General features: G+C 40.7%; 1 protein-coding gene, 1 non-coding gene and 1 pseudogene across 10 annotated transcripts in view; 1 reads left to right on the top strand and 2 right to left on the bottom strand.

The window, feature by feature from the left end:
• Gstp-ps1 (glutathione-S-transferase, pi type, pseudogene 1) lies at nt 708-1,921 on the bottom strand (annotated as a pseudogene).
• LOC120099413 (U6 spliceosomal RNA) lies at nt 11,838-11,940 on the top strand. Its single transcript, XR_005498601.1, has one exon. It is a non-coding gene; the product is annotated as a U6 spliceosomal RNA (small nuclear RNA).
• Nucleotides 11,941-16,006: 4,066 nt separating this feature from the next.
• The window catches only part of Plp1 (proteolipid protein 1), a 59,397-nt gene continuing 49,503 nt past the window's right edge, over nt 16,007-25,900 (bottom strand). For 5 of the 9 annotated variants that reach the window (XM_017601913.3, XM_063279808.1, XM_063279807.1 and 2 more), the window contains 6 exons: nt 22,712-22,898; nt 21,760-22,021; nt 20,532-20,700; nt 19,850-19,923; nt 19,036-19,101; nt 16,007-18,147 (listed from right to left, as the gene is read on the bottom strand). In XM_017601913.3, the coding sequence (XP_017457402.1) occupies nt 18,076-18,147; nt 19,036-19,101; nt 19,850-19,923; nt 20,532-20,700; nt 21,760-22,021; nt 22,712-22,898 (830 nt within the window). In that variant the 3' untranslated portion in view covers nt 16,007-18,075. The remainder of the gene's footprint in view (nt 18,148-19,035; nt 19,102-19,849; nt 19,924-20,531; nt 20,701-21,759; nt 22,022-22,711; nt 22,899-25,900) is intronic. The other 4 variants (XM_063279812.1, XM_017601914.3, XM_063279810.1 and 1 more) reach the window with 1 other exon arrangement.

Here is a 25,900-nt window from a genome sequence, read left to right as displayed (position 1 = left end):
GACTGAAGGAACACCCATTCAGAGCCTGCCCCACATGTGGCCCATACATATACAGCCACCCAATTAGACAAGATGAATGAAGCAAAGAAGTGCAGACCGACAGGAGCCGGATGTAGATCTCTCCTGAGAGACACAGCCAGAATACAGCAAATACAGAGGCGAATGCCAGCAGCAAACCACTGAACTGAGAACGGGATCCCTGTTAAAGGAATCAGAGAAAGGACTGGAAGAGCTTGAAGGGGCTCGAGACCCCATATGAAAAACAATGCCAAGCAACCAGAGCTTCCAGGGACTAAGCCACTACCTAAAGACTATACATGGACTGACCCTGGACTCTGACCTCATAGGTAGCAATGAATATCCTAGTAAGAGCACCAGTGGAAGGGGAAGCCCTGGGTCCTGCTAAGACTGAACCCCCAGTGAACTAGACTGTTGGGGGGAGGGTGGCAATGCGGGGAGGATGGGGAAGGGAACATCCATATAGAAGGGGAGGGGGGAGGGATTAGGGGGATGTTGGCCCGGAAACCGGGAAAGGGAATAACACTCGAAATGTAAATAAGAAATACTCAAGTTAATTTAAAAAAAAGTTGTCCCAAATGATATCAACATTAGTAGAATAAGAGACTGATTTTCTCAAACACCCACATATACTGTCTTTAAACACACTGACTTCAGCCAATGAAAGTAAAAACTCACGTTAGCTCTTGCATTTATTACGGGAGCAATAGTTGTGCAGATGTATATTGACCACTTTCATATTTCTGAAGTAAATGGACCATGTGGGACATATTTGCTTCTCTCATACTTCATTTTGTTGTGCTGGGGATAGAATCCATGCCTAGGCCTACTGGGCAAGCAGTCTTATTTCTGAGGTCCAGCATTAATTTTAGTTTTTTATAGAATTTTAAAAATCCACTTTTGTTTGTTTGTTTGTTTGTTTCTTTTCTGTCTTACAAATTTTATTAGTCTGGGAAAAGGGGGATAAGAGGCTCCGGTCTCTTCGTCCACTTACCATTGCCGTTGATGGGATGGTTCACATGGTCGGGGGAGGACAGAAAGGCCTTGATCTTGGGGCGGGCACTGAGGTGAGCCACATAGGCAGAGAGCAGGGGAAGTTGTCCAGGCAGCCAGGGTCAGCACTTGGTGGACCAGCAGCAGGTCCAGCAAGTTGTAATCAGTAAAGGAAATCTGGTCACCCATGATGAAAGCTTTGCCTCCCTGGTTCTGGGACAGCAGGGTTTCAAAGGCTTCAGATGCCCAGGCAGGGATTTCACATAGTCATCCTTACCATTCTCATAGTTAGTGTAGATGAAGGTACCATATTTGCAGCGAAGGTCCTCCACTCCATCATTCACGATATCCACTAGGGCGGCCTTCCTCTGGTCTTTCCCATAAAGCCCTAAAGAGCGGCCCAGGTGCCTCAAGATGGCATTAGACTGGTAAAGGGTGAGGTCTCCATCCTCAAACTTGGGTAGCTGCCCATACAGATGAGTGGGCTTGAGTGAGCCTTGAAGCCAGACATCTATGGTACCACCTCCTCTTTCTAGCTCTGGCCCTGGTCAGCCAGCAGCATGCCCATGGCCTCACAGCGCCCTCGAACTGGGAAGTAGACAATGGTGTATGGCGGCATAGCTGCTGCGTAGACAGAGGTGTGAACTCAAAGCTGCATAGACGGTGAAGTATCTCGGACACGGACGCAGAAAATCCATTTTTATCTTGTGGGTTTTAACCTTTGGTCGTATCCATATTCCCACCATCCATATTTCTCCCTCTTTAATCTGCTGATGGCTATTTTTAAATATGTTAAAATTACTGGAATGCGTGTGTTCAGATAAAATAGAAAACTGTGATAGATGGGAAATAGAGTTCCTTTTTTGCTCTGAATCACATTGCGAATGTAGGCACTATTACTCGTTAGAAATTCTCTGTGTCTTTACACTTGTCAACATAATAAAAAGCACAGAGAGCAATCACAACACTCTTCCATCCAGATGCTCCAGTACAGCAAACCCAGCAGCTGTTTGCATTGGCTTAGTGTTGCTGTAGTAAACAGATGGCTCTTAATTCATACAAACTTCAGTGAGAGTAACTTCAGCTTTCCCCCACAAGGGGACAATAAAGACTTGCTACTTTACTGTCATAGATAGACATTAGAGTAAGGACTGTTCAAGCCAAAGAGGCGCATAGAAAGTGCCTATCTACCCTACCGTTCTTTTATTTTATATACAAGGAAGCTAAACACTAGAGCAGTTGAACAAAAAAATAGAACAACAAACAAAACAACAAAAACAAAACACAACAACAACAACAAAAAGAACAAAAACACCCCCCCCCCAAAAAAAACTGTTTAAGATCACAGAGACCTTTTGTTCAAGAGATTTTCCCATTCACAGTACCAGGACTTAGTTAAACTCACTCAAACTTTCAACACACATGTTTTTTTTTTCTGATTTATAAAACTCATTTTATTTTTATATACTGAAGCGAAGCTCGCAGATAGCATTAAATACGTAAAGTATTCAATTCACTTTTCTTTAGTATGTTCACGGTGTTGGAGAAGACACACAGCTTCCCAGCCCACATCTAGTCCTGACATTCAATGATGATTTCTCTTACGACAAGCTTGCTAGGCTTTTTGTTCAACTTGAGAAAGTGATGCTTTCCATACTCAGCTGATGTGAGGACTGCTAGAAGTGATAGCCACAAGAGACATCAATTATTCTTATCCTTCAAGATACGAATCTGAACCAGGTATGGTCATACCTGCCTCAAATCCTAGTACTTAGAAAGTTGAGTCAGGCACATAATGGGTTTAGGACCAGCCTGAACTAAATAGTAAGACTTCTTTTTGTTTTTTAAGATATATTTATTTTATGTATGTGAATACACTGTAGCTGTCTTCAGACACACCAGAAGAGGGCATCACATCTCATTACAGATGGTTGTGAACCATCACATGGTTGCTGGGAATTGAACTCAGGACCTCTGGAAGAGCAGTCAGTGCTCTTAACCACTGAGCCATCTCTCCAGCCCCATAACTTAAAAACAAAACAAAAGCAGAAAACAGAAAAAAAATACATACCACCTGCTCCTGTCTGGTGTTAGTAAATGTAGTTTTTATACTAAAAATAAAAATCGATGATTCCATAGTACATTTTCCCATCTTGTGGGAACTATGGGTTTTAATGTTCTTAGAGATACCATTTTATCATAAAGAACTTCCATTTGGACTCCTTGGCATGAGTGTGTAATGTAAGATACTTGGAAGACTGAGGCAGGAGGACTTCAAGTTACACTCGGCAGTTTTAGGCCAGCCTGGCCAATTTAATAATGACTTGTCTCAAAATACAACTAAAAGAACTGGCGATCCCGAACCCTGGTAGGGCATGTGCCTAAGATTGCATGTTCTAGATTCTCAAGGTGCCCTAAATACTGTAATACCACAAAACAAAAGAGAACTCCATTAACTAGCGTCTTATAACAGTTGGTAAAAGAAATTCGCTATGTTTAGTGGTTACAAAGTGCTGTCTTTTAAGCAAAGATATTTAGAGAAGTTTTGAAAAGGGACAAGTGACCACATCATAAGCATAGTGCTGTGTATACCACTCTAGAGTGAATGTGGGCACAGATTCTAAAGCACGAAGGTTCAGAATGCCAAGAATGCATTCAGAAAGATGAAAACAGATCTCTCTGGGAAGGAAATAAATAAGACAGGCAACTAAAGGGATGCTTTCAATTGTAAGCAAAGTGCCATTGAGGCTTTAGACAAGACTTTATACAAGAAAGGAATCCCTAGTGGGAATGACTTCCAAGATTCCACACCCCACATCTGATATGACATTGTATTTAGAGATAAAATAAGAAAAATGATTATTGACAAGATCAATCATGAACTGTCTGGTGAAGTGGTCACTATGCAGCTGTCCCCAGGTGCTCTGAATGATACTTAAAATTCTTATTTTGTCTGCTGTTTGATGCTATTTGGAAATGGGGCCTTTGGGGTTGTTCAGGGTTAAAAGGAGTCAGCGAAGGTGGCGTCATAGTCAAATCAGTGCCTTGTAAGTTGAGGAAGTGATAGATTACCCCCTTCTGTCCCCACCCTGTATCTGAGGGCACAATAGGAAGACATTTATCAAGGAAGAAGGGCCTCTCACTAGACATGGAATGACTCCACTGCATGGATCCAGATGGGTTGCATGATATGACTTAGATGTACTTATCCATTGAATAGAGCATGTGACTTATTATCTCTCTGTGGTGCCCTTTTTCCCTCACCATACTTTTTAGTTCTAGTAATGAGAGCAGGCTTATCTGATGGTCTTCTTTGCTGGAATTTTTATGAAGAGAATTAATGTTCATAATGTTGGCCCTTGGGTGCTGTAAGGGCCAAACCTGCTTTCTGGGTCATTAAAGAACAATAGGAGATATTTTTAAGGCTTATGCTGTAGTGTGGAAAATAAACAACAGATGTATATATAGTGTGTGTACATACAGATATGTCTGACAGGAACCACATTTTGCTGTTTCCCTGGAATGCAGAGTTTATTTTCTTTCATTTCCCACTTTGCCTTTATTTCTTCCACATAACCTTCCTGGGGCAACTTAGAAGGATGGAAGTTTTAGGAAACATGGGAATGGAAACGACCCACTCACGTTGAAATCTGTTTGAAGCCTCTTGACACCTGAGTGCATGAAAAATGTTTTTTAAATAAAATTCTAAAAACCAAATAAACACTATAAAAAGGGAGTCAGTAAGTCTAGCACAACTAAGAACTTAAAGGCAAAGCCCCCCCTTACTTTAGAGTGCTAAATAGGACTGATGCTTAAGGCCAAAGCACATTGAAGATCTTTCTCCTTTCTACCTTTCTGAGCTCTAAACCTTTTCTCCTCTGTTTTTCTTTCTCTCTCTCTCTGTCTGTCTCTGTCTCTCTCCCACCCTCCTTCCTCTCTCTCTCTCTCTCTCTCTCTCTCTCTCTCTCTTTCTTTCATCTCTTTCTTCCTTTTTTTCTTTTCTTTCTGCTTACAGTCTCATGATGCAGCCCAGACTGTCCTCAAACTCACACATTTTTTTCAAAGTCTATTACCATATTTTGTAAAACAGCGATGGCTGTTTTTATTGAGTAAAACACTGGCTCCATGGGACTTATACTTCTTGGACTTAAGGTCCCTTGAATCAAGATAGCTTTTTACTTCCTAGACATTATCATCAAAATCTTCCTTATCATTAATTATTTGAGCTTTTGAAAGACAAAATTCTCTCTCTGAATTCAGACTTGTCTAGAAATGACTATGTGGCTCAGGCTAACATCAAAGTCCTGGCACTCGTCCTGTCAGTCTCCTGCATGCTGGGATTGCAGACATTTGCTTCCCCTGGTTTATAGCATTCTTATATCTTGAATTATATGCCAGCCCTCCAATAAAACATAATACATTTAGAAATCCTATTATCCTACTAATGAAATAAACATTTCTTGGATGTAAACCTAATACCAGGAGCTTTTGAGGCACAACGATGAAACACTTAAGTGGAAAGTGGAAGAAATAAAAGCAGGAAGAATAATTTATGCCACATGGAAACAACAGGGGATAAAATGTGTTTTAAGCAGGTGGGGGCAGATATAGGCCCATGTCACAGACTGAATAGTGATGCAGAGAGTGGGTTTAGGTCAGCAGTGGAGGTGAGACACTCTAGACAGGTGGCCAGTAAGAAAGTGACAATGGATAGGAAAAGACAAAGGACTACGCAAGTGACAATGTCAGATTTAAATTTAGAGCTGAAAATGGACAAAAGAAATGAGGTAAGAAGAATAAGCCACTTTGGCAGAATCAACTGAGGGCCGTGTTAGAAGGCACATTCTTCACTGGATCCTTAACCCGAGATTCTGGAGAAGTACTGTGCAGGCATTAGCACTTTCTTAAGTCTATAAACACACGTTCACAAAGTCTGATGGGATGGCTTTCTAGACCAGAGTGCTGGCTAGTCTTGAGTGTCAGCTTGGTTACATTAGGAAGCAAGCAGCTGGGCACACCTGTGAGGAATTCTCTTGATTGAATCACCTGACCTGGAAATACCCACTCTAGACCTAGGTGAATCCTTCACGTGTCAGCCCACATAAAACGACAAGGCCAGAGGAAGCTTTTGCTTTTTGTCTTCTAGATCTCACTGTCACTGGCAAGTTCACATTTCCTGTTCTTGCTGAGGCATCCCTTCACTGGTACTAGAACCCACTTCTTTGGGATTCCAATATACACTGAAGGCCAGCTGAGGCATCTAGTCTTGTGAACTGAACTACTGGATTCTTGATCTTTGCATTGGAAATCGTTAGATTAGCTGGACTACAGCCTCCAAGCCACTCTAATACATCCTAAATATATCCACTAGACAAGAAACAAGAGACATTCAAATGGGAAAGAAGGATATTAGGAGCAGGTTTTAATTCATAGATGCTATCAAACATTAAAAAATCATGGAATCAATTAGAGCTAATACATACACTCAGTAAAGTTTCAGGATATTAAACACGTGAAAATGAGTTGTGTTCCTATGCACTGATACTGAATCTTCTATAACTGAATTTAAGTAAATTCCACTGATTTAAAAAAATATTTTATATGTATGGGTGCTCCTCCTATCCCTATGTCTGTGGGCCACATGGGTGACTTGTACCTGTGGAGGTCAGAGGAGGGTGTTGGGGTTCCTAAAACTGGAGTTACAGATGGTTATGAGCCACAATGCAGGTGCTGGGGAATAAACTCAGGTCCTCTGGGAGACAGCTCTTAATTGCTGCCCAATCTCTCCAGACCTGAAGTCCACTTATTAACACCCAAAGAAGAAAATACTTGAAAATTTAACAAGAAAGGAAAAGTAGATAAACTTAAAAGTACAAAACTTTGTTAACAGGAATTAAAGATGGCCTAACTAAGTTTAAAGTGGGGAAGAATAAAAACTGCCCTCTGCTACGGTACTGATATGTAAAACATATAAAGCACCCCTTCAACATAATTGGTGAGCCATATGAATTCACAGAGACTAAAGCAGCAAGCACAGGGCTTACACGGGTCTGAACCAGGTCCCCTGTAGCTTCCAGCTTACTGTTTCCATCCACCACATGTCTCTGAATCTTGTGCCTTTTCTTGAGCTTCTTTTCCTTCCTTTGGTTTGCCTTGTCCAACAATGATGTGATGTTTTGTTTTAGCTTGTTGCATTTTATTTTGTTATGTTTTGTTGTTATTCCCTTAGAAGTCTGTTCTTTTCTCATGAGAAACAGAGAGGGAGTGGATCCAGGTGGGAGGGGAGGCAGGGAGGAACTGGGAGGAGTAGAGGGAGGGGAAGGTGTAATCAGTTTCATAAATTATATGAGAAAGAATCTACTTTTAATAAAAGGGGAAATTTTATTTAAAAATTTGTAGAAAAAAATTGATCACCCAACCTAAAAATAGGCAAACTAGGGGTGATGGACAGAACACTATGGTGAAAAATATGTGATGGAGAAGTGGGAAGACAGAAAAAAACGGAGTGGTGGTTGTGCTCCAAAGTGAGGCAGAACCAGACACATGATGACAGTGGAAGGGGAGAGAGAGGGCTGAGGTCAACACACTGTCACTGCCCAGTAGGGTCACTGGGGACAGTGTGCAACAACAGCCTGAAGCTTGTGCAGATGCAGACTCAACACCTGACCATGCCAGCTGTGGCATCCCCTGGCAAAGGTTCGCTTTCTGGATTGGTCCGATTCGAAGGACCATAGTTGTCTACAATGCCACCAGAGTCCATGTCGGTGTGTGGCCCATCTTGCTGCCCTAGACTGGATGAAGCCCGAGATCCATGTGGTTATGTATCAGTCTGTGCTGCCTTCCTTGGTCATGTCCTCAGGCTCTGCTGCCATCTTAATGTGAGTGTCCTGTGTAGCCACTTGAGGCCATGTTGAGGCTCATAGTCCACAGAGCCTTCAATGAAGGCCACAAGTGGGTCAGTGGTTTTGATATGGCCAGGGGACATGTTGATATGTGTGGCCTGTATTGTTACTGAAGCCCATTTGGATGCCTATGGTCTGGGCTGCTGTCTGAAGCCATGTTGATATCTGTGGGCACAGAGAAGTGGCCCCGCCTTTCTCCACCTTAGTAGGTCTCTCTCATCAGTTGATGACTTCTGGTACAGGTGGAGAAAGGCTCACCTTCCCTTGTGGGGCTGGATACTAGGAATATGACCTTGCTTTAGTGAGCATATGGACAACACAAAAGGGACTTGGTTTCTTCTTTTTGTTTCCTGGGGGGTACAAGGAGTGACAAGGGAGAGGGGCAGACATAGGAGGACTTGGAGATGAGCACAATCAGGGTACATAATGTGGGGTTCCCAATCAAAAAATTAATTAAAAATTAAAAAATAGACAAACTACTGAATCAGTATTTGGCATTTCTTCAATATCTACACATTGTTAAATAAATACATGCACTGACATCTTTAATTCTAACATAAGTTGTTAGAGAATGCAGTCATATCTTTAATGTTTCACTAAAAAATCAAGTAGCAATTGTTAATGAGAACATGGAGAAACTGGAATCTTCTTATGGAATGTAGAAGCCACTGTGAGAAAAGGTTTGACAGTACCATGACAACAGTAACTTCAGTAACCATCGACATTCAGTAGCACTTTAAAATGAACTTGTATTATAATATTGTCCAAATACAGTCTTGGATGTTCAGGTGGGCATACAGACTTCCTGTTTTCATTTTATTCCTCAGCCTCCAAAGGATTGAGGTGCAAAGCTTAGGTCCTAAAAATACCTTCCTGATTTAAGTCAGACTAACAAGCAGCATCATACTGGAATGCCCCACAGTGCTGTGGAATTATTTTATTTTAGTGTTCTTGGATATTTTATGTATTTATATTTCAAATGTGGAATTATTTTAAAAGGAATTGTTTTGTGATGTCAGTGACTTACAGGAAGGGTTATTGTTCAAATGCAACCCTACGATCAGAGGCTCTGCTCACCACATTTTTCCAGATTACTCAGACTTTCCACAGGAGCAGCAGGAGATGCTCCTCTATATTCGCCATCACAAAACCGTTGGGCTTTGAACAGCAGAGTTCAGCATGAATACCATAACGCAGCTTACCAGTATAACTGTGCTTTGGAAATTGAGGGTGGGAACATCACTTGTTTTTGTACTGATCGATTTCAGAATGGTTCAAATTCATTTGAAACAAGCTATGTTGTCAGGTTCTTTCTCATGTTTCTCCCATCCTTTCTGTGACAGTACTCATGACAGAGTTGAAGGAAGATAGCTGTAGATCTCTTCTTCCTTAGCCTCACTTTGAGTTCTGTAATCCAGTGTTTAAAGCACTGAGCTTAGATGTAGTTGTACTCGCCTGTAACTTAGTAAATTGACTTAAGTTTGGTGAATTAATTTCTGTCAACCAGATTTGAGTATGATTTATATTCCAGCCCTAATAAAGAACTTCAGAAATTTTGTTCACTTTGTTATATCAACATGGAAGGGATTCTATCTGGGAAACACTTCTGAAATATTTGCTAAAATAAATGGACTTTAAAAAGTGAATGACCCAAATCTTTACTCAGGACTGACAAAAGCACATTCCATTCTACTTAGAGTGAAAACTAGGAATGGCTAGTTCACTAATATTTGTTCAATATTTTGAACAACCTAAATTGATTCAAGGAGACAGCAGATGCTGGCGAGGATGTGGAGAAAGAGGAACACTCCTCCATTGTTGGTGGGATTGCAGACTGGTAAAACCATTCTGGAAATCAGTCTGGAGGTTCCTCAGAAAATTGGACATTGAACTGCCTGAGGATCCAGCTATACCTCTCTTGGGCATATACCCAAAAGATGCCTCAACATATAAAAGAGACACGCGCTCCACTATGTTCATCGCAGCCTTATTTATAATAGCCAGAAACTGGAAAGAACCCAGATGCCCTTCAACAGAGGAATGGATACAGAAAATGTGGTACATCTACACAATGGAATATTACTCAGCTATCAAAAACAACGAGTTTATGAAATTCGTAGGCAAATGGATGGAACTAGAATCCTGAGTGAGGTAACCCAATCACAAAAGTACACAGATGGTATGCACTCACTGATAAGTGGATATTAACCCAAAAGCTTGGAATACCTAAGAAAAAAAATTCACAGATCATATGAAGCTCTCAAAAAGAAGGAAGAACAAAATGTGGATGCTTCATTCTTTCTTAGGAGGGAGAACAAAATACTCACAGGATGAAATATAGGGACAAAAGTGGAGCAGGGACTGAAGAAAAGATCAACCAGAGACTGCCCCACCTGGTGATTCATCCCATATGCAGACACAAAACCCAGTCACTATTGCTGATACCAAGAAGTGTTTGCTGACAGGAGCCTGATATGGGTGTCTCCTGAGAGGCGCTGCCAGAGCCCTTCTGATACAGATGAGGATGCTTGCAGCTAATGATTGGACTGAGCATAGGGACCCCAATGGAGGAGTTAGGGAAAAGACTGAAGGAGCTGAAGGGGTTTGCAACCCCTTAGGAAAAACAACAATATCAGCTAACCAGATTCCTCCCAGAGTGCCCAGGGACTAAACCACAAACCAGAGTACACATGGAGGGACCCGTGGCTCCACCTGCATATGTAGCAGAGGATGGCCTTGTCTGTCATCAATAGAAGGAGAAGCCCTTGGTCCTATGAAGGCTTATCTCCCCAATGTGAGGTAATGCCAGGGTGGTAAGGTGGGAGAGGGTGGGTGGGAGTGGGAACATCCTCATAGAAGCAGGGGGACAGAGGAGGGAGTATGGAAGGGGCAAAAGGGGATAACATTTTAAAAGTAAATATATAAAATATCCAAGAAAAATAAAATTAAAAAGAAAAAATTGATAAAACGATTTTAATATAATTTTATTTTAAAGTCATATATTTTAGATGAAACAAAACAAGTGATTTCAAAAAAATGTGCATGGAACCATGGTATGCTGTGTCTCAGTTTTCTACCTCTGCTTTCCAGGTTTAATGTCCATAAGACTGAGTTTTACCATTACTTTTAATAACCATTACTCCCCCATCAGCATGTTTAGAATAGACAAAATAAATAAAATAAATTAATAAACAAACATTATGCCCTGGAGTGGCATACTCTGCCCTTTAGGGTTCTTACATTTCAGAACTTTGCTGGTTGGAAATGAGGGGTTTCTGTTACACCTCAAACATGAAAATGAGTAAGACATAGAAAGTCTGTACTGTGTTTGATACGAATATTAAATATAAAGATAACTGTGGGATTCTCACTCTAGTCATCAAGGAAAGTTGATTTTAACAATGAGTGAAAAGATAAATTCCTTTCAATAGGCATACATTACAAAGAAAGCACTTTAAAAAAGAGATTTGTTCTGGAGAAATGTAGTCAAGAGCATTCTGGCTGTTCTTCCAGAGGACCCAGGTTCAATTCTCAGTATCCACATGGTGGCTGTGTGTAACTCCAGTTCCAGGGCATTAGATGTTCCCAGTGGGCATGAGGCACACTCAGCACATACATACATGCAAGCAAAACACTCATATACACAAAATAAAAATTAAAGTATATATGTGCACTGCCCATGTGCCTGGTGGCCAAGGATGTCAGAAGAGGTCACCAGATCCCTTGGAACTGGAGTTAAGGGCAGTAGTAAGCCACCATTGGAAATTGAACCCAAATTCTTTGTAAGAACAATGAGTACTCTTAACCACTGTCTGAGCCATCTCCCCATCCTCTATTTGCCCTAACTTTAAAAAATGGAAGGGGGCATTTTAACTTGCTTTAAATTATACACAGTAGTCTAAACTCATTTGGACTAATACTTTGGTGCTTATTTTAACAGCACATATATTTGTATTGGAATCACACAGAGATCAGCATGGCCCTGCCCAAGGATGGCATGCAAATTCATGAAGTATATCCGTTTTCTAAAACAGACATTGAAAATGTCATGATATCCAATACCCTGTATATTCATTTTAAGTTAAGTTTTTGAAGCATAGGGAGTATATAAATGAACTTATTTTTTATTTTATAAAAGTCACTGAACAGATGTTAGGGAGAATGAAACTTAATAAATCCAATTTCAGCTAAAAACCTTTAAAATAAAGAGTAAGAGTGAAAGTTTAGTGATTTTTCTGGGCACATGTATCTATTCAGATACATGAGTCTTTTTGAGGTTTCATTTTCGCTATTTTCATATTCATCTATTCATGTGTTTAAAATGAACTGAGACCGCTAGAACATTAAAGCATGGCTTCACAGTTAATGAAGCAGAGTCATCTGTACTGTCCTCACTAAAATATTAATAACATGTTTAAAATAAGAGATATATTCTACAACCATCAAAATACATAAGAGATAATTTTACGTCTTTCTCATACTTTAAAATCTTATTGCACATTAAATGTGTAAGTCTAGCGATATATGAATTTGCTGCTTAAATTTTAAAGTGTAATAAGTTATATATTTTAATGTATCTTATAAGAGTACACACAGAAAAAAGCAATTTTAATGTATATAAAAGTTATCCTGGGACATATATTGCCAAAATTTGGCTTCTGCTTATCCTCACACCACATTTTTAAGTAGCAATGTCATGTTTATTAATAGGGTTGTACAATTAAAATATATTTGGAGATTGTTGACAAAAATGAATTGGTAACAGTTCTTTGCTTCTGCCAGTAGTTTTGGAAGAAACTAAGCTACAATCAGTGCTTTTTACTTCTTAACTACAGTGATTTGGATCAGAAATGTCCCCCATAGGCTCAGGTATTTGAACATTTTGTTCCCAGGTGGTGGTGTTTGGGGAGGTGTAGGTGGGTGCAAACTTGCTTGAGGAAGTCATTGATTGCGAGCTTTGAGATTATATAGCCTGCCCCTACTTCCAGGCTACTCTGTCTCCTCTATGCTTGTGTTAAACAATCTGAACGCTAAGCTTCCTGGTCTGGTTGCCATGCTGTCTCCACCATTACAAACTTTGTTAGTAAGTGGAGCTGGGATAAGATCAACATCCCTCGGCTGGAATAGAAATAACTTAAAAAGGCACCCAGTCCAGCATGGGGTTGAGATGACTGTTGCTTCTGCCTTATAGGACTGAGGTGTGATAAAATGTGCATGGTATCTTATAGTAACTGCACTCAGTAAAGTGCAGTTATTATAGTTGGAAATGGTTGCCTATGGATTGGTTAATGGTTACCTTCAGACAATTTTTATTTTGAGTTTTAACAGTGAGACAAAGAGCCATCAACATATTACTATGCCAAAGTATAACTAAATTTTTTTAGGCTGAGAAAAATATCTAATCTGGCTAAAACCCCTTAACTTACCAAAAACAAACACACATAAATACACACAAATTCAGTAAACACCTATCTACTGTCCTTTGAGAGATATCATTTGCTTGTATGTCTCCCCAGGTAAGCTCACTGAAGAAAATTATGACGTACTTGCTCTACAGAATTGTGTTTTTGCACAAGAAATTGAGAATACTGAAATGACAAACTTATTTTAAAAATAGTACATAGGCTCCATTTTTAGCAATAATTAGCTGGGCCACTTGTAGTTGGTATCAATATTTTTCAAGTTTTTACTTCTGCTGTGTGTGTGTGTGTGTGTGTGTTTGTGTGTGTGTACAACTTCTGTGACACATCTATAGGTCAGAGGACAATTTAGTGGAGTGAGCTGACTGTCCTCTTTTACCTTTATGTGAGATCAAACTCAAGTCATCAGGCTTGCACATGTAAGAGTTTCCCTTTCCAAGTTATTGTGCTGGACACCTTTAAAGTTTTTTGTTCTCTCTTCTTTTTAATATTACAAAGTTGTTGTATGTGGTGGGTTCCTCATGTGTTAGGACTCGACTCAGCTATGAACTTTCAACTTTCAGTACTTCAACTCTTAGAACCTGACTTTGCAGTTTCCCTTTTCGATGTTTGTAAGCCAGCGCTTCCCATAATACAGTGTTAATGAAGCTGGCTCCTCTGGAACCCCTATTCAGGTTTTTGTGTTGGCAAGTAAAACTGTTTAAGGCTAATAAACATTTTTCAATGCTTAGTACCATTCCACATCAGGCCTCTTTTCTCTACATACATACATTTCTATCTTATTTTTATGTCACCCTTTGTTTCCTTTGCTTGTCATATTTAGCCTTGACTGAGAAAGAGGCAGGCTGAATAGCCTGTGTTTACATAAATACTCAACCATGTGCCCTCTGACTCCTCAAATGACTAAGTGGGTGGAAGCAAAAACATGCATTGTGCCAGTGCATGCATAAATACTGTCACATGTAAGGCAAGAAGCAGGGTGACATAACACAAGTCACAAGTTGTCAGGAACTCTAAATTGAAGTTTTGTTTTAAATCGAGGTCCCCGAAATCCAAAGCCACATGAAGGCCTGACCCTTCCCCACTGCCTCTCCCACGTACTGAAGGGAGGGATGAGATGTGAGTAGCAGCCAGTTAATCAGAATGCCTTTTCACATTTCCTGCCTCCATGCCAGTCCACTCTGGGAGGCCCCTCTGCTATGGCTGAACGCAAGAACGATCCTTGAGTGTAAGACCACATCTGTATGATCGTTCTACCCAGAAAGCCCCCAAACATGAACCTCCCAGGCTTTAGCACAAAGCTTAAGTTTTCTCAATGAGTGTGCACAGAATGAATGCATGTCTCTTTGAAAAAAAAATGGCAGCTTCCACACACACAGTAAAACTGCACTCAATACTGACCCTGAAGAAAAGCCATACAACTGATGTTGTAAGAAAATGTTCCTTGTTTATACTGCTGTATTTTAATTTTTAGCTGATCTGAGCACAAAGAGAGCTCTTTCTGTTCAGAGAAAGAAGGTTTATGATGTGGGAGAAAGCTAAGAACAATGGGCTCAATTGATAAACCAGAGATGCTCTGAGCTTCTGAGAGCCTAGAAACTCCATCTATAGATCCATCCCAGAGGGCAGAACTAAATAAGGACAGACGGAAAACACAGCTTTCTTGGGAGCTGGCTTTTGCTTCTCTGAGGCAAAAATACATTCACTCTGGAGCTTCCTAAGTCAATTCTCCAAACTGTGGTGCTCTGCCCTTGCTTTCCAGTTTCTAAAAATAAATCGTATTTTTTATTCCCTTTGTCTTTAAAGTCATTCAACCAGACTTACTTGCAGAAATTAATTGTGATAAAGCAGGAATCGGGGGACTACAACTGAACTACTTTTGATTAGAGCCCCTTAACTGCTGACTAACGTGTTGCCTACAGCTAGTGTCCTTTCTCGTGTTCCTTGTCAGTCACAACTACAAGACAAACCTACAGCTAATTTCAATTGAACTTTCTTCAGGCTGGTCATCAGCACGGTCCACGTCATGTTAGTGGTCTCATGTAGTAAGCACTGCGGGGTACTAGCTGTCATTAACTTGTTTTAATCCTGAACTGGCACACCATGCTTAATTCCTCTTATCTCCTTATTATATCTTCTCGGCCACAGAAACATTCAGCTTCAAACCTTTTATTTAGTACTTGTCAAGTGCACCTGTTTCATGTGGGAAGTACCAGGTTATCTTTATTAGAATAGCTGAACAATTTTGAGCAAAGGTAAAAATACTTTAATACAACAGGAGTGGGGGCACCACAATGGCACTGGGCAAGTAAACCATACTGACTCAGAATAAGCAAAACACTGAAATCCAAGAGAAACCAAACCATTAAGTATGAAATACACTGGTATAGATATTTGGGCTCAGCCCAGCATGGTAGCATATACCTTTAATTCCAATTCTCAGGAGGCAAGGGCAGGCAGATCTCTATGAGCTCAAGATCAGTCTGCTCGCTATGGAGAATTCCAGGACAGCCAAGGATACATAGTAAAATCCTGGCTCAATAAAACCATATTTAAATTGAGACAAGTATTTATTGAGTTTCTTTAGGAAAACTGTTTTGTATGTTGTGTATCTTTAGTGTAAAAGTTTCTGTTATTGAGGTCATATGGAGCAATTCACTCAAAGGACACATGTTTGATTGAGAACATTCTTAATTTTATTTTCTTTAATTTTATAAAATACATTTTGTAAGATGAGTTTCTAAGAGTTTATCCTTTATGTTGTTAAAATCAAAATTCTATATCAGAAATGAAGGAAACACTTGCAGTTGATTAACTCTCTTTGTATGTGCATGCGTGTGTGTATATATACGTGTGAGGTTTTCAGGGAGTGGTTGGTTATCTGTTATGATATTAAAATCAAACCAAATAAAAGATATAGATTATTTCACCTTCCTTTATCTTGATTGGTTTCTTCCAGGTCCTTTAAGCTCTCCTCACTACTGTGCATCCTGCTAGTTTACCTTATATACTGGCCCAAGAACAAGTCTCAAGTATCTTCTTCTAAATCCTTATATCTCTTTCAACATGACAAAAGCACTTTGGGGAATGACAGCACAAATCTACAAAAAAAAAAATCTACAGTAACTTTTCCTTCAGTAAAAACAGATCAGAGGCTTTTCCTTTCTTTCTTTGCTTTTCTTTCTTTCACCCAAAGTTAACAAGTACAGGATAAGCCTGAAATCTGGGAGTTCTTCAGGTTTCCAATTCTGTCTGTCCTCACCATGTCTCCAGAGCTCTCTGGAAGCTCACCAACTAAACAGCTGGCAGTTGCTGAAATCTATTATGTGACCTATATATACCAAGACACAATAACCTCTATGCTAAGCCTAAACTTTCAAAATGCTGAGATAATATTAGCAAGCAAAATCATCTGTCATTTATTAGAAAAGAAAATATTGGACAGGTTATTCAAATGGAGGTTCAAATTTACCAAGCCTAGTTCTACAAAAGGTAGAATACTTGGGGAAAATCCCAATCATTTCATGGGACTACACAATTTCAAATATTTTTGTGATGCTTACTGTCCAGTTTTTCTTTTTTCTTTTGAAAAAGAACTAAGCTCAAAGAATCATTCTCCAGTTCTTTCTGGTACAGCTCCAAACAAGAGATAAACAACTGGGAAATATGAAACAGGAATCATTCTGAAACTAATCAAAATCCTCTAATCACCTGCTGTAAGTGAATGGATAAAACCCAAGGAAAAGAGCACCATTGTGAAGATATTGTGCCAGAGGCCAAGAGGACACAACTGATGGGGTGGGGGGAGATGCTATCCAAAGAGTTAAGTGTTTTGCATCTGCCAGAGGGCATCTCAATTTACACCTTTAGCATCCCCCAACTGATGCTCCTTAGGTCACAGTCTTATTTTATATAAGCTAGTTCCCTTCTATTCTCAGCTCCTTGGAAACCACAAGGTTGTCATGGTAGCTGTTATCAGGGAGAAGGGAGTGAGTCGATCCTGACAACACTCTGTTTCTCTTCCTAATGAGCTGTAAGGACAGATGAGGCCCCCCTCCTCCAGGCCCCACTTTGTCTAAATAGACACTGTGCTCCCTAATGCTGTAAGGAAGGTTGGCTGAGTTAGGGCTTAAATAGTCCATTGCCACTGGCGTCAGAGCTCTCTTTCTAAGGGTGAAAGATCCTTGCTTTGACCCCCTTCTCCTAGCTGCAGGAGGCAGATTTGGGCAAATGCTATTGCTTATTTCCTTCTGTCTTCAGTGGAACTAGGAAGAAAAGAGTGAGTTCTTGGTTTTGTGCATCAAAGAGAATATATTTGACTCCTACTGATGGCAAGGAGACCAAGGACATTCCTGCTTTCTACCTGAGAATCTTTCTTTCCACTTTGTTTTCCTCAATGGAAGTGCCCTTTGAGAAGGAAGCACATCCTGGCCTTCAGGAGATGCTTGCAAACTCAATTAGAGCTTTCATTCCTCTGCGACTTGCAGCGGGGGAATCACCTTCTCAGGTATTCCCCATTTCTAGCAGGAGCCCACTGTGGAGCAAAATGACTGAAAGAGGTACATAAGAGGGAGAGTCCACAGAGAGAGATTAATCACTGCAATACTCTCCTTTCTTGTTATACTCATCAAGTAAGAAGAGGGCCAATCAGTGGCAAAGGCAGAGTTAAGACAGGAGACACAACACTATAGGCTGTGTGGTTAGAGCCTCGCTATTAGACAAAGGGGGATTTCTATGGGAGATCAGAACTTGGTGCCTCGGCCCATGAGTTTAAGGACGGCAAAGTTGTAAGTGGCAGCAATCATGAAGGTGAGCTGTAGGGAACAGAAGAAAGAAGGTAAGTGACAGTAGGAAGAAAAACTCTCTCTTATTCAAAACCTTTTGGGAATGAGGGAGAGTTGAAGTAAAATCACAACTAAATAAAAGGAAATAATCTACCTGCAAAAAAAATAAATAAAATAAAAAGCACACCCATTTTTCCTATATTTGTGAAGAGAAATCTGTAGATCTTCCACAATAGCCCCTTCCTAAATAACCTAAATAACATAATCAGTAAAGATGTACTCCACAGCGAGGCTCCTTTCCACTAACCTATCCTTAAGGAAATTGGCTATGCTTGTGCTGTACATACACAGCTACTTCATGTACCATAGCCCTCTGCTCTCTTATTATCACCTGAATTCACAAAGTACAAGTGTGCTGGCATTTTGTGAACACCTCTGCAGTACTGAGGAGGATTCTGTGAGATCGTCCTTGTACTGAACTGCTACCTCAGAGACTTAAGGTACATCGCCTTGCCCAGTGGCACCTGAGCCTTTACATCTGCACGATGAGCACACTGCATTGGCACTACACTAACACTACCCAAAGGACCCGGGGCACAGGACTGCATGACAGTCATAGCAATTCTAATGTGAGGCGGAACCTGCAGTTTCTCTGGGAGTACTTAAACCCACTAGAGAGTGTGGAGAATGCTTATACTCTCTAGAATCCTAGCATACAGCAGATCCTGTTTACAGTTCCATGCTCTTGTCAGTTCTTGACAACTCACAGCAGAAACGTGTAACCCCGCACCTTGCTGTGCCTCTGCATAGCTTGTCAACAGTCTTCCAAGGTTGGAAGGAGTCTCTAGTCTTTCAGCCTAATGCTACTCAAGCTACCCTGGACCACTTCTTTTCTAATATTATCTTAAAATAACTTACCAGGGAAACTAGTGTGGCTGCAGCACCCACAAATGCAGCAATAAACAGGTGGAAGGTCATTTGGAACTGCAGGAAAATGTATGAGAGAGAATTACTTCTTATATCAGAAAAGCAAACCATGGTCTCCTGTAAATAGTAAATAGTTGTCTGGATTGGGCTGATACCATTCCTGTCTGTTCATTTTGTGTCTCTGACTAAATTGTTCACTTCCCTATGTGTCAAGGCCCTATTTGCTACTGTTTATCCTAGCACCTCATGCCCACGGCATCTAGAAGACACTGTTTTTCGGACTTTCTCCCTGGGATCTGCTTTTTATTCCCTGACTGCAAAGGTATGTGTCTGTTCTCAATGAAGCATTTTCTCTTCTTCCCAAATGTACTTATTTTACCTCTCATTGGATATTAAGAAGCTCTAAATTAAAAGCATTTTATAGAGCCCATGTGTGCATCTGTGCATGGCCCATTTTCTTGGTATATTTTTAATCAAAATGAAAATTTTCATTTGGGAAATTTTACTAAGTATTATCTTTATTTAAAGCTACACACTTTTCTTTTCACGAGGGAAGTTTGGAAAAGTAAGACGTTTAGTGCAGCTCTAGGGTAAATAAGTACTTTTACTTTTAATCGGTATGCTCATTGATTCAAGTACATTTCACCATTATTTTGTAGAAGGGAAATCTGCTAATTCAAAGTCCAACAAGAAATACTATAATCCTTGAAACTAAAGTTCATGAGAAGAAACTACTGGTAGAGGAAGAAATTTCTGCATTCTTAGTCGATCTATTTTTTAAAAATCATCCTTCTCATTCACTTACCTCGGCTGTTTTGCAGATGGACAGAAGGTTGGAGCCACAAACCTTGCCAGGAAAAGCATTCCATGGGAGAACACCTAAGATGCAGAAAGCAGGCAGAGTAAACTTGGTAAGGCTAGAAGGCTATGTGGAGGCTTTCTCCATAGCCTTCTACCTTCTCTATCCTAGCTCTAAACCTGATACTGACAGGAGGCATGATCCTGTTTTCTAAATCCTTACATAAAAGCAAAGGTGGCATTGAACAATTGTGAAGTTTTATATTGAAATGTGCTGCTTTGGGTTGTTAATAGCAGTCAATCAGAGAAAGAGAGCAGCCATGAAGAAGAAGAGGAAGAGGAAGAGGAGGAGGAGGAAGAAGGGGAAGAAGAAGGGGAGGAAGAAGAGGAAGAGGGGGAGGAGGAAGAAGGGGAAAGAGCAGGAGGAAGAGGAGGAAGAGGGAGGAGGAAGAAGAGAAGGAGGAGGAGAACAAACCAAAACCCCTAAATTCCTATGTTTGCTTTGGGGGAAAGCATTCTTAGTTTCGGTGGAAAGAACTTACTAAACTAAGATGAATCATCTTATAATAGTTTCATAATCACCATCCTCCTCACTCTAAGCCAAAAAAAAAAAAAAAAACCCAACCCAAAACAAGTGCATGTTGCTTCTGCAGATGACAGGGAATCTAAAGCTCCCATATGCAACTCACCATACATTCTGGCATCAGCGCAGAGACTGCCTATACTGGCAGAGGTCTTGCTAGGGAAGGCAATAGACTGGCAGGTGGTCCAGGTATTGAAGTAAATGTACACAGGCACAGCAGAGCAGGCAAACACCAGGAGCCATACAACAGTCAGGGCATAGGTGATGCCCACAAACTAAAACAATTGACATGGAGTGGTTAAAAATCAGCATCAACTTGCAGACCTTGAAACAAAAACTGGGAGATCCCGGAGTGGCACGTGCCAATGAAGTCAGATTCCAGGCATCTCCCTTAAATGAAATTAGTGAGCAGGGCATTTTTGTGAAGTGTCATTGGCAATATCACTTAGATAACTTGCCCCAGGTGTGATGGAGGGTAGGGGGAGTGGGTGGGAGTTGGAGTGAGGCGGATCCCTGGGTTAGAGGGGGCTTCAGGGGATTTGGAGGGCAGAGAAGGTGTAAAAAAGTAAAAAAGAAAAAAAGTCCTGAAAGAAAGTTGTGCCATTTTGTGCCTTAGGCTGAGCTTAGAAGATGTTCTTTGCCACAGGATTTTTGTTCCCCAGTCACTGAACAATGCCAATAGGAGATTTAATTTTCAGATCTAAAACCATTCTAAACTAACTGCTGGTCACAAAAAGTCATCTCTACAACACACACATGTTCAGACCCCAAAAGATCTTTAAGTCTAGAGACTGAAAAATGATGTATGTCTTTCTAAAACACAGCTATCCCAAAGATAAGCAAGGAAGATGCAGAGCTAGCCTAGCTCTCTCTGGGACCCCTAATAGTACAGAATCCCAGAATATTGGGACTTGGACTCAATGCTTTCACTTCTATGTTCCACCCTCCATTTGAGCTTATGGTGTTTAAGTCTCAATCCCATGACTAGCATTTATATTCTTGTATAGTCTGGTCCACTCTTGTAGTCCTTGCCAGGAACAAAGAAAAGGGATACCAACAGATTGGTTAGAAATGGTCTTATTGTACAAAGCATCCTACAAAATTCATGCTTTTCAGTTTAAGATGAAAATTTCCAGGGAACCTTTGAAAGGTGAGGCTAAGCCGGCCAGGCACCACGTTCTTCCTGACCATATCGTTCGGCTGTAGCCATCGCTTCCTCACTCAAAAGCTAGGCCTCTGGAGAGGACCCAACCTTGGGTGGGGATGAGGCTACAGACTCACGCCCAATTGTCCCCCACCCCTTGTTATTGCCACAAAATCCTGAGGATGATCACCTTGTCGGGATGTCCTAGCCATTTTCCCAAACAATGACACACCCGCTCCAAAGAATGAGCTTGATGTTGGCCTCTGGAACCCCTCCCCTTCTGGCCCCCTGTTACCGTTGCGCTCAGGCCCTTGCCGCAGATGGTGGTCTTGTAGTCGCCAAAGATCTGCCTGACAGCGCCGGTGGTGTAGAAGCCCTCGGCCAGCAGGAGGGCCCCATAAAGGAAGAAGAAAGAGGCAGTTCCATAGATGACATACTGGAAAGCATGAATCCTGCAATGACATACAAAATCTAGATAGCCTCATTCAGAGGACACCACTCTTCTTGTCAGTCACACATCTGGGTGGCTAGGGCTTCTTGAGAGGAGTAACTCGGTATTTCATATTGCCCTCCACCTTTTCTTCACTGAAGTAAATGAGGTCAGACAGTAGGTGGCCAAGAGCATAGCTTCTTCCCATATTCCTTGTTACCCTGCATCCTAGAGAACCAAGCTTGCTGCTCTTTGTTTGACCCTTCAGAAGTGTTACTTCACAGACAAACTGAGAGATGCATGAAGGAATGGTAGCCTGACTTGCTCTATGAGTAGGAAAGACTTATTACTAAGCCTGAGTACACATAAGCAGAGTGTCAGAGCAAAACCAGGGATGCTACTCTGCCCAGTCATTAGCCCTCTACCTGCCATTGTGGAGACAATTCAGGCAACATTAAACATACCTAGCAGAAATTGGGCCATGTGTGAAAACACAGGGAGGAGTGAGTGGAGGCAGACCTCCTTTCTAAGTCTGACATTGTCCCCTTCCTTAAGAGCTTCCAACATGGCATGGTAGAACCTGTACCCAGAGGGATAAGTCAGGAAAGCTATGTAGCTTCAAGTTGATAAGCTCTACCTCCAAGACAGGGTGAGGGTGAGGGTGAGGGTGAGGGAAAAAGAGATGAGTCTGGAGGTGGTGTGAGGTACTTACACATTAATGAGATACTCATAGTCCTGGTAGTTTTTGGAGAAATAGGTCTCAATTAACTTTTCTGTACCAGTGAGAGCTTCATGTCCACATCCACAGAACAGTGCCACTCCAAAGAAACACAATCCAGTGGCCACCAGGGAAGCAAAGGGGGCCCCTACCAGACATCTAGCACAGCACTCTAACAAACCTAGGGAAGAAGGTGGAGAAAAGTCAGATATGCATAAGAGGTAAGTCATCCACTTACTACTGCTGTGCCAAGCAGCCCATGCTAGCAAGCACAGAGTGTGGTTATCGTGGGAGTTCTAAAGGAGAATCTACAGGTTTTAGCTTCTGGAATGTGAGATTGACCCAGAATCCTTGCTTTGCCCCATTCTGTCCCATTCTTAAAAATGAACCCTCACCTTCAATACTCAGAATGGATGGGCTTTATAAGGGATTCAAATAATTCAAGTAGTAATACAAGGAGGTGATAAGATGGGTCCCTCTTAATTTTTTTTTAGTCTGTTGACTAGTTTTAATTATTCATCTACTATGGAGTAGTACATGGGATATAAAAACAGGAAAAGTATAAACATTACCAGATTGGAGTCTTTATAAGGATGAATACATAACGTAGATGTAATATTTTCTACCAACAATTGCAGGAAATAGAGTAATTGGCTACAGAGGGTATGTATTTGGAATTTCAGATGAAATGAGTGTTAACCATGGGTGTTAGTATTTTAAGATACAATTAGAATAGGAAGAGTATTCCACATAATGTAAAGTTGTTGAAAGGAATGCAAAATCCTTCCTAGTCTAGATAGAAGGGAGCAATCCAGAGAAGACAGAAACTAGTATGGGATACACATGCATATATAGATATATCAAATTGTGTATATAGATATAATATATTCAAATGTATGCACATACATATGTAATATAATAGATATATACACACATGCTTAGAATGTGTTATATACATAAATATATGTATAGGCCAATTGTTTTTATACATCTATTCCTATAGAGTATGTACATGCAAATAATTAGAAAATGTACATTAGAAAGTACTATTTTGTGATAAGTATGCTGCAATTCCTTATCTCCTTATAGGACAAAAACAATTTCTAAAAGTTTGGACTTTTATAGTCATGTAATTCTCCAAGTCAAGTTTAATTATCTACAATGGGATACTAGGTGAAATAGAAATCCACTGCTTTATCCCCTTAATATGAGCTTATTTTTTACTAAAATCCCAAATTTTACATTGAGAATTGTCAACAGATATTAAAAGATCAAAGTATGTGTATCGCGGAAAAGTTGGGATAGAGGCATGTCTTTTTTATCAGAGCCACAGAATAAGTGAGTACTACTACCCACCATTCAGTGAAAGGACAGCCTTTCCCTGGCCTTCAAAGAGTGTCTTCTTTGAAGATACTTGTACACACACTGGCATTAAAGATGAGGCTCCAAAGCCCAAGCCAAAGTATGCAGCAAACATTTGTGGCAGAACTGGGTCCCTTTTACTTTCCTCAAACTGAAGCACCGCTGTCAGAAGACAGCCTCCATGAGAAGTAATTAATTGGTTTATAGCTGGGCTGCTATGAGAAGAGGCCTAGTTCACTCAACATGAAATCTGTGAGAGAGGATGCTCACTACCGGTCTATGAGGTGTGGTGTGTGTGTGTGTGTGTGTGTGTGTGTGTGTGTGTGTGTATACTACATGCATGTGTACAACAGAGAAAAACAAAGCAGCTGAAATGACCACCGTCTCTATGGAGACACTCCAGAACTTGCTCTTCCTTCTATCCTTAGGTTAAGATACTAAATGTGTCCGTAAGTCAAGAAAAGGCACTGGGGAATGAACAGCACCCCCGTCTTCATTCTCTGCCCTTTTAACTCCTCTCCACCCTCCAACTCTTAGACTCTTCTAGTAAAGAAGGTCTCTGAAGTCTGGGATTGGGGAGGGGAGGTCAGTGACCCGACTGTTACTTCTCTCTCCCGGCAAAGGGTCAAGCCTTGGACACGGTCCTCCATAACTTCCCTAGACAAAGAAGCCTTGTTTTGTCCTGAGATCTTAGGAGCCTCATTGGTATTCTGCAAGGCCCTGTAGGCCTGGGGGTGGGGAGGGGTCAGATCCAGTAAACAATGGCAGAACTGTTTATTTAGCCCAGGATAAGGAAATCCATGTACACTTGCAAGTGGTCACCCTATGACCATTCACTCACCCCAGCATTTTCACCATGGGAAGTCTAACAGTGAGGCAGGTGTGGCAAGGCAAACAGAATTCTCCTCAGCACTTTCGCTGATGCCCCTCTATATCATCTACACTAAGGATGTTTCTTTTTCTCATATCATCAAGTGATGGAATATACAAGGGATGATTTATCATCTTGGACATATGATCATTGGTGGTCATCAAAATAGCCAAAAAATGTAAGCTTTGGTGTTTTAACTGGTTGGCAGAACTCTGGGAGCAACTCTAAATCACCACCTGATACCTTTTTCAACACACATTTTTATCTACTGTATCAGAGCTCAGATAATAACTTAACATCCCCTTTCTGCTCTACTGATGCTCAAAGCAAGAAACAAGGGCATACATAGGCTTTGGTGAGTCTCTAACATGGAATCCAATACAAATGCCCTTAGATAAATCTATGACTGTTAGGCTACAAGATAGTTTAACAATATCAAAAGCATCAGATGCTAAATTCCTCAAAATTCAGATAAAATGTTTAAGGGCATTTAAGTTCAATAGAAGGGCAAAATTTCAGCTAGTCTGCTCAAGCAAAAGTCAAAATTTGAATTTTAACAGGAAAACTCAGAACATGCAAGAGATTGTCTTTTCATCAAAGTAGTTGACAGTCAAAACATTCTGAATAAAAAGTCCATTGGGTTCACTTAGATTTTTCACAGTCCAAGAAATTAACTTGGGGACAACAGTCTAAAACTATAAGCTCTCTGTTCTAGAGTACCTCAGGCTCAACAGGGTTTTGAATGCTAAAAGGCATTCTGTCATTTCCCAGCTAAGTATAAACTATGATGTGGTAGAGTCAGTATAAAAGAATTACATAATGCTAATGCTACTCAATGAGATTTAAAGGTCTCATTTTAATGCGTGATCACAGAGAAAGCTAATGACCCTTTTTAATGCTTTCTTTTCCTTTGTGTTTGAGAGGCTTGAGGACAAAGATTAAACACATTA

The sequence above is a fragment of the Rattus norvegicus genome, chromosome X (assembly GCF_036323735.1).
Source record: "Rattus norvegicus strain BN/NHsdMcwi chromosome X, GRCr8, whole genome shotgun sequence".
NCBI lineage: Eukaryota > Metazoa > Chordata > Mammalia > Rodentia > Muridae > Rattus > Rattus norvegicus.
The sequence above is the reverse complement of the archived record's forward strand: the minus strand, read 5'-3'. Positions and strand labels throughout refer to the sequence as shown.